Source organism: Pocillopora verrucosa, chromosome 12 (genome assembly GCF_036669915.1).
Source record: "Pocillopora verrucosa isolate sample1 chromosome 12, ASM3666991v2, whole genome shotgun sequence".
Classification (NCBI taxonomy): Eukaryota; Metazoa; Cnidaria; class Anthozoa; order Scleractinia; family Pocilloporidae; genus Pocillopora; species Pocillopora verrucosa.
In genome coordinates, this window is record NC_089323.1 from 16,716,382 (window position 1) to 16,732,155 (window position 15,774).

At 36.7% G+C, this 15,774-nt stretch overlaps 1 protein-coding gene across 2 annotated transcripts; it reads right to left on the reverse strand.

Moving 5' to 3' along the window:
* Positions 1-1,782: 1,782 nt before the first annotated feature.
* Positions 1,783-12,278, reverse strand: LOC131776845 (cell adhesion molecule DSCAML1-like). 2 transcript variants are annotated; one of them, XM_066159527.1, is made up of 10 exons: positions 12,197-12,278; positions 9,172-9,406; positions 8,811-8,955; positions 7,935-8,248; positions 7,313-7,460; positions 6,421-6,726; positions 5,791-6,096; positions 3,893-4,159; positions 3,170-3,460; positions 1,783-2,574 (listed from the first exon to the last, which is right to left on the reverse strand). In XM_066159527.1, the coding sequence occupies exons 3-10, from the start codon at positions 8,845-8,847 to the stop codon at positions 2,204-2,206; spliced, it is 2,040 nt and encodes a 679-aa protein (XP_066015624.1). In that variant the 5' UTR covers positions 8,848-8,955; positions 9,172-9,406; positions 12,197-12,278; the 3' UTR covers positions 1,783-2,203. The 2 variants fall into 2 exon arrangements, with proteins under 2 accessions (XP_066015624.1, XP_066015623.1); XM_066159526.1 differs by having other exon boundaries at positions 9,172-9,485.
* Between the last annotated feature and the right edge of the window lie 3,496 nt (positions 12,279-15,774).

Consider the following 15,774-nt stretch of genomic DNA (forward strand, 5'->3'; position numbering starts at 1 on the left):
TGTAAATTAACGGGTGCGGAAATATAGGACCCATTCATGACAAATCAAAAAAATTACACATTCGCCACAAAACCAAGCTCGTCTTTGTATGGTTTGTAGGAATATCGTCAATGCATGTAAATCTTATTTTTAAATTAGTTTATGTTAATTTCTAAATTATGATGCATTTAGTTCTTTAAAGTATTTATAGTTGTTACGGAAGCTTGCGTGTCGGTTTTTTTCATCAGTTTGGATTTCACCCCTTGATGATGCTATGGATATAGCAGTAATAATTTAATCACTGGGTTTTTTTAGATTTCCAAGAACGTTTTGTAACATGACCAACGTAAAGCGCGCGCTCTGATTGGTCAATTTAGTGCCTACTATTTGCCCATGAGAGTTTACTGTGACTTGAAGAATACAACGACTAGTTATCGCGCGCTCGTTTTAACTACACGAACATTTTTGGTTCAATAAAAAGATAACTCTTTTGCTACAATGTGTCGATATATGCGTTATTAACGAAGCTGAATATTGGATATTGGCCGAGTTCCTTTTTTTCTTTTGCAATTTTACGGACCGAAATAATACTGTTATTTTATAAAGCTTGAGTCAGAATGTACGCATTACGTTGTCTGTAATCCTGATAAATAAAGATCGAAAGAAAATATGAACATTAAGTTAAGCAACGCGAGTTTACCAATACGAAAAGAATAACAACACCGCAATCCAAGAGGGAAAATATAAATGAGTATCTTCTCAGAAATTAGCAGAATTAGCAGAAAATGACCACCAGCTGAAGAAGCCCGTGATTGTTAAACAAATTCTCCTCGTCAGCACTTTAGGAAATGTATAGAGAGCAGGATGGAGAATATGCACACTGATGTTAGGGTGGAAAGGGTTAAACAATTCAAAAGTACACTACACGGATACTTTGCAACCAAAGCTTCCTAAACCTGAAAGTTCTGAGTCTTTTCTAATCAACACGTTGGAATTACAGAGCATGTTATAAAAAGATATCTTTTCGTGAAAACTTTTTATTCCATTATCTACAACCACTCTGTTGCTTAGATACAGTTGAATCTAATAATATTTATATTTTATTGCACTGGAAAAATCTTTCCAAACATTTTTCAATTTAACCCTTTAACTCCCATGAGTGACCAAGGCAGAATTTCTCCTTACAATATCAATACAATATCAACCAGATAAGTGATGAGAATAAAGAAAAATATCAATTTAGGGATAATTAGTTGATCCAATACTAAATTCTCTGAATGAACATTATAAGAATTGTATCGTTGACAGTAAGGAGAATTACAAATTTGATCTGGGAGTTAAAGGGTTCATAAAATATGTGCTTATTGTTCATCGTGGTGTAAGATAGGAGATGAACTTTGTTCGTTTGTCTCACGATAGAGTCACTTGAGATGTAGATCGCGACGTTTCGACTGCAATACTGCTCGTCTTCATCAGGCGATGAGGTCGATTGTTTACGTTTCGCTATTTGTAGCACGCTGCTATCAGTGCATTTCGATCCTCATTATTATTCCAAACGTCGACTCTATCGTCAACTCTAAGTGACTCTATCCTGAGACACGAACAACGTTCATCTCCCATTTTCTTCAATTTGTAAATAGGCTGACTTAGGAATATCTTCAAGAGACTAGAGTGTATCAGCTATCTACAAATATCTAACAATAATATTCTGTTAGCTAACCTTTTTCAATTTCTTCAAAGGAAGAGTACAAACCAGATTTGTTTTACGATTTAGAAGAATCTACTATGTATAAGAACATAATAAACGGTTCAAAAAATGTAATTTTCCTTAAAAGTTAAAATATAAGGAACAACTTCCATTACATTTTTACATTTTTCTCTCTTTTTATATCTACTGGCTCTTAAACGAGTTTGTAAATTCAGTACACTTTAACTTTAATTCTGGTTCAGAACTCATTTTAACTCGAATTGAAATTTTCATGCTGCCACTGGGATATGCAATTGTAGATTAAATCTCACTTGATAACATGGATTCCCTATAATAATACAGATATGCGTAAAATACGAGAAAGATTAATATAATTCATTTCGAATCGACCAAATAAAAGTCGTTGCTAGCCGAGGAAGCTATTACAGCCGCACTGCTGTAAATTGGCTGATAAACTGCCTTGACCAGAAACCAATTGTAGTCATGTCTGTTCTTGAGGAAATTATTTGGGGATTATCATATTTCCTCATACACTTCTTCATTTTGTTTCCCGCCAATTTCTTTCTGAAGCACCATATTGTAATATTCGGGGTTCATGGGTACTTCCTGTAGCGACTGATACTCAGTTGGAACATGAGACTGTTTATGGTTCGGGAGCCTGGCTTTGAGTTCCATATACGTATTTGGGTCTGAAGCTTGTTCATCATTCGACTGTCGATCAGGTGAAGATTTGACGCCGTGAAAGTCAACTTTTTCTTTACCCTGTATCCTTTCACTGGGAACAGCTCGTCTCCGCTGCCATATCAGCCCGCAAATTATGATGAGCAACACAACCACAGCACAAGACAGTGCGATTACACTAGCAAGGAAGATGCTTCGTGGTATACCTTGCGAAGGAAAACCAACGACTTTAGAACCAACCATCAAACACTGAGAACATAGTTTAGTTGTTGTTGTTGTTTTTTTTTAAGTAATTTCACGCTGAGGAATACGAAGTTTCTTTTAACCCCGAAACCTAAATACTTTAACAAACGTTCTCGTCTTTAGGTCGTTCTTCATTCTATCCCATAATTTTCTTATTCTTTCTTCATTCAAAATTCGTCCTTCAGAGACTTTGAGCCATTAGGACAACAACAGGAGAAACACAGAAATATTTTAGCCTTGAGCCCCCTCAACAATGGTATATATAGCTCTTTTTTTCTTTAGTTACAGCCTAACAAGCCAATTTTGATATATGGTATGATCTACCTCCATTGCACACTATGATGTGAAGAAATGAAGAAAGAAAATGTAACTTCACACAGAACAACGTCGGCGCATGAAACCACCAAAAAATATTGCTTTTGATACATAAATGATTATACAAAATAACTGTAATTAGAAGCCCCAAAACTCCTAACTGGACTTCATAGTTCTGGGCTTTCCAAAATTTTTGAAAGGAAAACATTTAAGAATGTTCGAATATTTAGGAGGAATATTTACCCTCATCATCTTGATCATCTTTGGGAGAAAGCAGAGTAATTGTATACTCTGTTGATCCAAGGCTGTTTGTAGCGTGACACACATACTCCCCATAATCTTGTCTATCCCGTGGCGTGACGATGATACTGTTATTCATCAACTTGATGTTATCACTAGTTGGAACCTGGCCATCTTTCGTCCAAGAGTAGTTAAACGGGATATAACTTGATGCTTGACATGAGAGAAAACACGGAGTTTGCTTTTCACAAATTACCTCAGAAGGGGAAAGCTCTTCCATAATTCTGGGTGGCACTGTGTGGAAAGAGTAAAAATTGTATTGAGACTAGAAGAAATTTTGACAAAATCATGCTCATGCAAAACGGGGAAGGGTATAACAAACATATGGGGACACTACCATGATGTACGTTTGGTTTGCACTTTGAGTAGTCGTTTGCCTTGTTGTTACCGGTAATTTTCAAAATGCTATTTTAACATTCAAGTCCAATAGCTATTGAATGACCCGTAAATAAGAGGCTGGAGTACGTTTTATACGAGTTGCTATGGTAATCATCGTGGTGCTCAGCATAACCATACTTGGTCATTAACTTTGGTAAAGGTTGGCAAATTTTCTGACGTATTGTTAAAAATAATACACCTACTCTTCTACAAATCTACCTCACAGAAGAAATGATTAAGCAATTGTTATGTAATTTTTAATGTAATTGTAAATCAGTTTCTACGTACCAGCAACAATTAGTACCGTAGATGTACGGCTTTCTCCAAACAAGTTCATTGCTTTACATTCATAAACGCCACTGTCACCAGGGACAACATCCTGTATAATAAGTATCTTGCCGCTGTTCTTGAACTGAGCGCGAGGTATACTGGTAAGTCCATCTTTGGTCCAGGTAACAGAAGCCTCAAGGTCACCACCAACATCACAAGTCAACACCACCAGTTCGCCAACTGCTGTAATGGTTCTTTCAGGAAGATCATTGACGTGAGGTTTATCTGAGATTTGATAAAAATGGATTATTTATTCCTTAACAAAGCTCAGGACATAAAGTAGCATGCTGGCTTTGCAGCCTCTCTTCTCAGCTAAACAATAACATAAAAAGCTCCTCAGTTGATGGCCAACTTCAAAACATACAACCAACCAAATCAGCATTTTAGCCTTTCATTGTTAAATAAATCAAAGGTTACATCAAATTAGGTTCAAGTGTGCTCACTGAGTGCTTAACGTCTCCGAATATCTGAATAAGAAAAACATATGAAGGAAATAAAACAAAACAAGACAACAAAACACAAATAGTATCACCTGGAAGGAACAACACCTTTGGTATCGATGTCTACGAAATAAGGCTGCACTTACACAGTTTGCAAAATAGAACCACAAAAAAATTAGCCATTCATATGCAACCATGTGGTGCGCTTGAGTATGGCATTACAAGCTTGCTAAAAACTGTTAGTAAAACTTTCGCCAAGACCAAAAAGCTAGTAACAACAGCAGGATGATGATTTAGGAGGGAAAAGCTCCTGAGATATCTGAATACATACCATTAATGAATGGATGGGTCAGTTTTATTAATCAGTTTTTACATTGGACGAGTAGAACTTCCCTTTCGATGATAGAAATATCGTTATCGCAACTTTGTCACAATAATGAAATGTATCTTTTAGATCTCAAGCAGCCCAGTTGCAAACATTCGTGGGCAGTCCCAGGTTGCTTTGCAATGATTGATTTCAAGTTTTCTTTGGTGGCTTTGCAGCGATTCTCTTCACGCCTTCCTCGGCCCTATCAATTAATTTTTTTTCTTCGACTATTCATGGAAAATTTTGTGGGATTCATCTTCTTTTGTTTGTCAGACCTTCTGTAAAAGCTGTCTTGAGCCTCTGTAGTGTTGTAGCTGTCATCTCCAAACATTCCCGAACAGTTTTCAAGTACAATCATGCTCTTGTCTTAAGAGTTTACTGTCACCGTTCTAGCGGTTCTGTTAAAGCTTGCATAGGTGGCCAAATTTTTGTCTGCAAACAAGGGTTCCTGGGTACCATGAAAAGTTCAGGGCCATGCTTTGTCCTAGGCTTACATGACTTCCATGTAGTCTTACGGTCCGCTAAGAAAGACATCGGCCTAGAGTAAGGGCTCATGGCCGTTTTCTAGGGATTTGACCGCTCTAAGAGCCCTATTTCATCTAAGGCTTGCCTCCGACACATTGTTATTCCCTAGAAATCCCCAGCACTTGTTTTCCATTATTTTAAGCAAAGCAGCCATTAAACTCAGAACTTAAATAAGTATTCTTAATTGGCCATACAGAGAGAATATACTTTTGATCTCATCACAAACCAAATACACAGCTTTCAAAATGTCACTTTCCGTTCCTTTCCATTTTCCTTCAAGTGCATGAGATCTTAAAAGAGGCATAAAGTTTGTATAAAGGCAAAGTTTTTTAACTTCTCAATGCCTAAAACCATTTCAGCACAGAATCTGTGGGCTAAACATGTATAACTAACCCTACAACACCCCGAATACTATAAACCACAAAACGCCATTTTGGTTACTGCAAATGTAAAATTAAACAATAACAATAAAGATTAAACATCATCTAACATTTAACATTTAAACATCTTTTTAAAATTCTTACCACGTTTCATGGTTCTCACCACCACTACAGGAGAACTCCTTGGTCCATCACCAACTGAAGTAAAGGCCAATACTTCAAATTCATATTCGGTATAAATATCAAGCCCAGCGACATCTCTACTTAATACTGTTCCATTGTTCATGGTCAAGGTGGTTGCTAGTCCAGCAGAGCCTCTCTTTTTGTAAAACAATTTGAATCCTATAATTATTCCATTTCTGGAGTCTGCTGGTGGTAACTGCCAGGATGCTGTGATAATTGTAGAAGTAACTGCAGTCGCACTGAAGCTCCTCGGGGCTTGTGATGGAGCTGCAATTAAAAAACTGTAGCACTTAATGCCTTACTGGTCTTGTTAGTTGTTACTACCAAACAATGAAGCCTTTGAAAAATTACCTCGCTCCTAACCTGTAACTTTACAGCTCAGTTGGTAGCAACACCCATCTAGTATCTGGGGGAAGTGGGTTCAAATCCCATCGATGCTTGAATCAGTAACAAGCTTCTTTGCTGCAATTGCTTGAAATTACAGCCTACCTGGGAGGATCATTTCTTTCCTCGATGCTATCCGCAGTTCTTATTAATTTATTTATAAAAGTCGTGTTAATCTTTTCTCTTTCACTCTCACTTATCACATACCATCTTCTTTTGTTCTCTCCACCTCAACAGCGCTCTTTGGTCCATCACCATCAGAAGTGAAGGCCAACATTTGAAATTCGTACTCTATGTACTTATCAAGCCAGGTGACATTTCTACTTAATGTCGATCCACTGTTTATAGTCAGGGTTGTTGCTGACCCCACAGAACCTTTCTTTCTGTAGAACAGTTTAAACCCTGTAATGTTTCTTCCATGTCTGGCAAAAACTGGTGGCAACTGCCAGGAAGCTGTGATGCTGGCAGAAGAGCTTGCAGTTAACTTGAAGGCTGCCGGAGGTTGTGATGGAACTGAAATAAACAACAGCAGTTGCTTGTTGTAATTTTTGGTTGATTTAGTGATATGAATGTAAATTAATCACCCTAATGACCTTAGAGAGCCTTAGATATGGGACTATGTATATGCATTAAATATACATTATTTGTATCCCGAGTGTGAAGATGTGTCATAAAAGGAGAGAAATGATTCTGTTGCAATGGAAACCCACTGGGCTCCAGAATCTACAATGTACAATGCTACAATCACATCAGACACTGTTTCATATCAAGCACGATTAATAATCAAAGCAAAACCTTGTTTTTAATTTAGCATAGAGAGAACCTGAAGGATCTGAGCAGAGTGGATTCAAGGTTTAAAAAAACCTAAAATTTATTGATTTTCAAATTCTCTCATCTCTTGTGGTCAGCTTTGAATTTAAAGTTATTTTTAAAAAAATTTTCACCTGACCAATTACAAGGCTCTATCAATATTGGATAGTTTATAACTCGCCGTTAGCTAGCTCTGCACAATTACCTAGGCTTGTCTTCCACAAATAATTTGAATAATGTGACTTCATTTTTGTCTCAGGGGGAGATAAAAACAAGAGCAAATAAAAACCTTTTGTTAGAAGTATTCCATAAACTTCCACTCTCAGAGCTTTAAAGCCACTATATGCCGTTGGCTTAAAACGGATAAACTTTGCACTTTCAAATTCCTGGAGATTGTTTTTTACGATGCCATTTTGATTTGAGTTTCCGAGAAAGACCTGTAGTTTGTGATAAAAAATGTGAAATAATTGTGTCAAAATACTCTTAATAGCACTGCTTCATTGACCACTATTAAGTATCAGTTACTTACACGTCTATAATAGCTATTGAAAGACCTAGTTACTATTGTTACAAAACTAACTCAAAAACACCGGTATATGACCCTGTATACCATTTCTGGTGAATAGCCTAAGGGAGAGGTACAGTTCGAGAGAGATTACAATATGAGAACCACTGGTTGGACAAACACCGAAAAATAAGATTTTTCGAAAGCCCTTTCACACAATCATTTTATTTTCTTTGCTATAGATTACATACTTTATTGAACAACAAGACTGAGCCTTGACCAGATACACACTTCTTTTACCTCCCTCCTCTTGACTCAAAAAATTGAGACAGTGTTCTAGAACCTATATACTATTGGCTTTTTTGTAACTTACATGAATATTCACATGACGTTTATATAAACTTACCCTGTCTGCATTGTTTTCTTGGTAGGTAACCATAGTGGTACCATCCACTGATAACTGAATCTCGTAGTTTTTTGTCCACTCATTGATACCATTAGCTCCTTGGGTAGCAACAGCACAGATAACATACTCATACAGAAGGTCAATTTGGAGGTAGTCAGCAGGATCGAACGTAGTTTTGGGTGCCCAACCCCGGCTATTTCCATTAAGTCGACCATAAGAGGGTTTATACCTGTGATCATAATGCGATGAGGCAGAGAAGCTGCTATCTGGAACTGTACCACCAAACGCCAAACCAATGGCCTCCATTTCACAAGCTACAAGGTAATAATTTAGAATCAGCCTTCATAGTGCCATGCAAATTGAAATCATTTTAGGTCTGCGGTCTTATGCATGCGCCGTGGGACGTGTAAGCATAAGGCATGTAGATTTCTGAGTTTTTTTTCGTTCGTTTACCAAATAAAATATAAGTTGAGACCACGATGAGGCTCCATGTATCTTTATACAAATCATGTTTAATAATTCAAGTGATCAGACAAATAACGTGTACATGATCTGTAGACCAACTCTCACTTCAACTCAGTTTGTATTTTTACCCAATACTTTAAAGCCATTAATTTGCATTATTCACTTCACAAAAAATGCACTAGATCTACAAATTAAAGATTACAAGATTTTTAAAAGTTCATAATGACGTTTTGAGTACCAAACAATAAATTCAAACTCAGCTCTTTTCTATCAGCTAGTCTCCTTTTACATGCCTTGAAAAACTTGTGTAAAGATTAAAAGAGTATTTTAGACTACTCTCACAATATGGCAGTAATAATGATAACATGATAATAACAGACACGCAAAAATACATTAAAGTTTCATACTCACTTGGGCTTTTTTTCACTCCAAAAACCTCTGTTCTCATACACACCCCACCCTGGTGTGTTCGTGGCAGGAATCGCAGATATCTTGTTAGCACTCCATAAACAACATGCTTCACTTCCGAGTTCCTGTCATCATTTCCTCTCAGAAACTTGAAGCAAACAAATAGTCACATGCCAACAATAACATTTTTCTCAAATTAAGAACGAAGTAGGTATATGAATGTAAATAGTGTAAATGCTATTGAGATCAAAAATTCTCTGGACGAGACATCATTTTACCTGTAAGATATTCCATATTGTTAGAATTTACAAGCATGTTCTATTGGCATACAACTAACTGTGACCACATCCTATTTCCTATATACCTTGATTTGTCCACCTTCCTTGTAGTCTGTCCAAGTTGTCCCATCTGTAGATAATTGCAGTGTGAAATTCTTCACCCACTGATCTGCTTGAGAATTCCCTTGAGTTGACACAGCACAGATGATATGAAGTGTTTGTAGATCAATCTGTAGATATGGGTTTTTGTCACTTGTTCCTGCACACCATGATGATCCTGATGTGTAGTTCAGGCGACCATTCCTGGCTGGTGTGCTGGCACTTTGTTCAGAATAAGCAATTATATTACTATCTTGAATTGTTCCACTACCCATTCCAAGGTCAAAATCAACACAAGCCCCTGTAGAAACAAAATCTACATTTGCACAACAACATATTCATAATAATTATTGTAACATGGATAATGGGTTGGATGTAAAAGGACGTGGAAGCCTTGACTCTCTATATGGAGTACCTCTAATAAAAGGTACATGTCACAGATAGCCAACAACTGTTCACCGAAGTGGCAGTGACTAATGTGCACATTTATCAAGACGCAAACAAGGAAGAAAAACGAACTCGCTTTATAGAGTCTAGTGAGAGTGACGTCAAAAACTGATCTCAAATGCTGCTCAATGTACAATACAATAATTAATGGAGGGATTATGTAAGAGTAAATATCCATCTGGCTTGCTGGTATTTTGGCTAATAATGTCCTTGGCTGAGGGTTTCTACTCACAATTTCTCATTTGCCTTCCAAGCTTCGCTAATTTGCCAAATATTCTTTTTTCGGACCACATCTCAGCTACAGACATACCAACCGCCTGAAGAGGTTTATTCACTAATAATAAGTGTTGTTTTGTTTGTCAGCTTGGATTTCACCCTTTGATGCTTTGGATGCGGCAGTGGTACTTAAATCATTGGGATTTTTACAATTTTCAAGTAAGATCTAATTGGTGTTATCTTACAAAGAAAACATTTTTTTTTTCAGCTGAGGTATGCAAGTTTGAGGTTTTTGTAATCCATTACCTTTTTTGCAACGTTCAACCCAAACTATATCTACAGTATTTCAAAGTACCGTATTTCCTTAACGAAAGGCCCGGGTGCTTATTTAAAATTTTAACGGCTTACAGCAAGTTGCGAAAAGGCTTACTGTAATTTGCAAAACGAAACGAAACGAAAATCTGTAACTTACAAAATGGAAATGTGCTAATGACTTGCAAAATATAAATTCCTATTTTGCAAATTATAAGCATATTTCCGTTTCGCAAATTACAGATTTCTAGAAATCTGTAATTTGCTAAATGAAAATATGCTAATGCTTTGCAAAATCTGCGTGGTGAACTTTGCGAATCTCCACTACCTTCGTGAATAACTCAATGCTTCGTTTAGGCCATAGAGCGCAAAAGTAATTTGAAATGTTAGTTGACGCTGTAGCTGTGCCGTCTATTAAGTGTAATCAATGTACGTTGTCGATGAATAACTCGAATGCGTGACACGACACTAAGTGACCGGAAATGCACATAGAACGTGTCGCAGCATGTTTCTAGATGAGATATCATATTTGCTAAGAAAATGTAACTGACCCAAGCTCTTTGATTTTCTTGAGTCTCAGAAAAAATTTTTTCTTAAATTATAGATTTCTATTTAGCGAATCATTAGCATATTTTCATTTCGCAAATTACAGATGTGTACTTTGCGATGGAAATGGAATATGCTAATGATTTGCAAAATAGAAATCTGTATTTTGCGAAATGGAAATATGCTTGTGGTTTGCAAAATATAAATTTCGATTCTGGAAATCATTAGCATATCTCCATTTCACAAATTACAGATTTTCATTTCGTTTCGTTTCGTTTCATTCCGTTTCGTTTCGTTTCATTTCGTTTCGCAAATTATAGTAAGCCATTTTAACGGAACTCTGCAAGCAAATAGACATAGACATAACTGAAACGGAAAAGACCCTATTCTCCTGTACTAGTTCCGCGTTGGTTGAAGCCTAAAATAATATAGATAAAGTGGCAATAGAAACATGATTTCCTTGTATCCCTATTATTCATTGAAGAAAGTGAGGTAGGGGGTCGCTTATTCGGGAAAGGACGATTATCAAAGCGTGAGCGCTTACTCGAAGAAATACAGTAATTGTAAATTGGTATTTTGCGAGGCCGGTCAGTCAATGCAGTGGTAGCTATTCGCTTTCTGTCCGACACTCTATGTTTTATCGCCACAGACGCATTTCGTTAACTACATGGAAACTAGGCGAGAGGCAGCCATGAGCGTGACTCGCGGGGGCAGAAACAAATGGCCTCGCGCGCGTGTAAATCACGCACCTTGCTCGCTTGAGAAACGCAAATAAATAATAATTGATTCACCGCGATTTCAGTTTCAAATTGAGTTTGCTCTCCTAGAGCTAGTATGTAAGCATAATGTATTGATTTTTTTCCGCGAGATTAGAAAACACATGTTTCTGAGGCAGACATGGAATCAATGAATGCTTAACGCATGCTTAGAAGTTTAGTTAACGACGATCGTAATCAATATTTTTGACGAGAAAATCACAGTTAAATGACTTGTATTATTATTACATTTAAACTTGCCCTCGGTATGATTCTCTACAAGGTTGTTCCCTTAGCTTCAAAACCCAAGTTTGTCAAGGATGAGAATTAATTTTTTGTCAGAAAGATACATGGTGTCCTTTTGCCCCAGGGACTGTTAGGACTGAATGTTCAAATGTTGCTTGAACGTACATTAGCATTTAGTAAATGAAGCGAACAAATCCAAATTTGTTCCATTGTTTGGTCACATTCCCAAACATGCTTTGGAAAGGATTGTTTTGAAAGATAGCTTGGCATCTATCTAAAGATTTATAAACAATACTTTATTCTGCAACCGCGACGGAACCCGAAGCAGCTCTCTAATCTTTTTGGTATTGATGTTGTCCGCATTCGCGATTAAGTTGCGATGGTAGGCGGAACTCGAAAAATTGAAAGATGTAACCCACCAATTCCGTTAGATGTAGTATTCAAATGAAAATAAACCTTTTAAGTAGATTTGATATGATATGGTGCTCACCTGAAGCCAGAGGAAGAAATACAACGAGAACAACTACACAGGAACAAAGCTCGAGATTAAACTGCGCCATGTTTCGATTGTGTCACGGTATGCGGTCACGCAAGATGTCTTTGTTTTCTCACTATCTTGGTAAAGGGTCAAGGGCCCTCTTCACACAAACACGCTTACTCAGAATTCAATTGAACTACTCTTTACTTCGCACGTGAAGAAGAAGTTAATTCCTACGGGAAAAATAAATGCGAAGATACCACGAGACAAAAACGTTACATGATGCTCTAGGAATACATGAGACACGAAACACTCGTGGGAAATGGGTTTACATCGACGCAAAATAAGACACGCTATTAAAAGGGACGTGAAACATGATGCACAAAGGGGGGCGTAATTTACATAGAGTGTAAAAATAATGGTGTAGAGATGATATGTGGAAAAACCAACAAAATACGTGTAAATTAACGGGTGTGGAAATATAAGACCCATTTGTGAGAAATCAAAAAAATAAGAACACATTCGCCACAACACTAAGCTTGTCTTTGTATAATTTGTAGGAATATCGTCAGTACATGTAGATATGCAGTTTTCAATCAGTTTATGTTAATTTCTTAATGATGATATATTTAGTTCTTTACAGTATTTATAGTTATTATAGAAGAGTGTGTGTCGGTTTTTTTCGTCAGTTTGAATTTCACCCTTTGATGATGCTAAGGATGTAGCAATGATAATTTAATCATTGGGTTTTTCAGAATTTCCAAGTACGTTTTGAAACATGACCAACATAAAGCGCGCGCTCTGATTGGTCAATTCAGTGTCTACTACTCGTCCATGGGAGGTCACTGTGATTTGAAGAATGCAACGACTAGTTATCGCACGCTCGTTTTAACTACACAAACACTTTTGGTTCAATAAAAAGTGAACTCTTTCGCTACAATGTGTCAATATATGCGTTATTGACGAAGCTGCCTGGATATGGGCCGAGTTCCTTTTTTTCTTTTACATTTTTATGGACCGAGACAATACTGTTATCTAATGGAACTTGAGTCAGAATGTACGCATTACGTTGTCTGTAATCCTGATAAATAAAGATCAGAAGAAAATACGAACGTCAAGTAAAGCAACGTGAGTATATCAATACGAAAAGAATAACAACATCGCAACTCGAGAAGGAAGATGGAAATGAATTTTGCTTTGATATTAAACAAATTAAAAAATACACTACACGAATAGTTGGCTACGAAAGCTTCCTAAACCTGAAAGAACTGAGTCCTTTCTGATCAACTCCTTGGAATTACAGAGCATGTTATAAAAAGAAATAATTTCGTAAAAACTTTTTATTCCACTATCTACAACCATTCTATTGCTTATTAACAGCTGAGTATGTACTTATATGTTATTGCATTATAAAAATCTTTCCAAGCTTTTTTTCAATTTGTAAATAGGCTATGACTTAGAAATATCTTCAAGAGACTAGAGTGTAAATTTTCTATTCATTTATCTACTAACAGTTTTCAATTTCTTCAAAGGAAGAGTACAAACCAATAAATTTGTTCTACGATTTAGAAGAATCTACTATGTATAAAATCATTACAAATGTAATCCTCCTTTAAAGATAAAATATAAGGAACAACTTCCATTACATTTTTACGTTTTGCTCCATTTTTACGTCTAACGGCTCTTTAACGTGTTTGCAAATTCGCCATTTCAATTCAATTCTGGTTCAGGACTCATTTTAACTTGAATTGAAATTTTCATGCAATTGTAGATTAAATCTCACTTGATAACAAAGATTCCTTATAATTATACAGATATGCGTAAAATATGAGAAAGATTAATATAATTACTTTCGAATCGACCAAATTAAAAGTTGTTGCTAGCTGAGGAAGCTCTTACAGCCTTACTGGCGTAAATTGGCTGATGAACTTCCTTGATCAGAAACCAATTGTAGTCATGTCTGTTCTTGTGAAAATTATTTGGGGATTATCATATTTCCTTATATACTTCTTCATTTTGTTTCCCGCCATTTTCTTTGTGAAGCACCATATTGTAATATTCGGGGTTCTTGGGTATTTCCTGTAGCGAATGATACTCAGTTGGAACATTAGACTGTTCATGGTTCGAGGGCCTGGCTTTGAGTTCCAAATACGTATTTGGGTCTAAAGCTTGTTCATAACTTGACTGTCGCTCTGGTGAAGATTTGACTCCGTCAAAGTCAACTTTTCCTTTACCCTGTATCCTTCCACTGGGAACAGCTCGATAAATTATTGTCACAGACACATGGCGTAAACCAAAAAGGGCACCGGTGCGAGGTAAACTACGAGCGTGAATCCCGCGGGCATAAGTTCCCCTGCCGCGGGCGTGCGCCCGAGTGAATCGCGCACAGTGCTCGCTTGAGAAACACAAACAAACATATTTGTGTATGCTTTCATAAAGCCCAAATTTAAGCAAAATGGATAAATGTTTGTCCGGAAGATTGGAAAAGACTCGTTTCTGAGGCAGACATGAAACCAGTGAGACCTAGCGTGCTTAAAAAGTTAAAAAAAAAATTTTAATATTAAGATGAATATTTTTGACAATATCTTAGATAATTACCTGTATTTGTATTATACTGAGACTTACCCTCGGTATGATTCTCTACAAGGTTGTTCCATTAGCTTCGAAACCCAAGTTTGTCAAGGATGAGAATGAATTTTTTGTCAGAGAGATTCATGGCGCCCTTTTACCTCGAAGGACTGTTTGGACTGAATGTTCACAAGTTGTTTTATGTATCAGAATTTAGTAAATGAAGCAATCAACCCAAATTTATTCAATCCTGACAGAGTATTTTGAGCGTTGAACACATATTTGAAACGTAAACGTGTCTGTAGGAATTTTCCAACGCAATCGTTTTCACTCAGACGATGAGAATCTCGAGTATTTTGCTGGGAGACATTTCAACCATGGAAAATTTGAAACAATATGTAGAAGAGCTGGTTCTACCAACCAGAGTAGGAAATTACATTTTTACGAAATCTTTTACACCCTAAAATCAGTAATTATATTTTCCATATTGTTCTTTACACAATTCTTACATTGCTGACAAAAAAAATTGCTGAACAATCAGTTAGCGATTATTTCCTTTAGTCACAAGAGCTTGATTTTTGTTGTAGTGGAGATACCGTAAGGAGAAATCAGATGTTTGTCACTCTTCAGGGCTAAAGGGCTACTCCTCAATGACCAATGACCACCTTTCTCAAGACTAAGTAAGGACAATGTTTTTCCCCGCTGTTATGCCTAGTTTTTCTTTGATCTCCTTTCCACTTTGTTCTCTTTTGTCCAGTGATAGTGACGTTAAAAATAATCTCAATTGCTGCCTAAAGTACAGTACGAGAATTAATAGGGGGATTATAAAATAAATTAACCTCTTCTTGCTTGCTGGCTTATCGGCTGTTAATGTCCTTAGCTGAGAAATCATTTTCAAAATCTCACATTTGCCCTCCAAGCTTCGCTTATTATTCATTATTCAGATATTATCAGCCGACGCTTGAACGGATTTACTCACTAAATAACCTGCCAAATAAAATTTAGAGAACTGGCAGCTGGAG

Coding starts and splice junctions, on each gene's coding strand:
- LOC131776845 (XM_066159526.1), bottom strand. CDS start 12,266: ATGGCGCAGTTTAATCTCGAGCTTTGTTCCTGTGTAGTTGTTCTCGTT. Junction 8,249..8,810: donor TGGAGTGAAAAAAAGCCCAA/GTGAGTATGAAA, acceptor ATTACCTTGTAG/CTTGTGAAATGGAGGCCATT. Junction 2,575..3,169: donor AGATGATCAAGATGATGAGG/GTAAATATTCCT, acceptor TTCCTTCGCAAG/GTATACCACGAAGCATCTTC.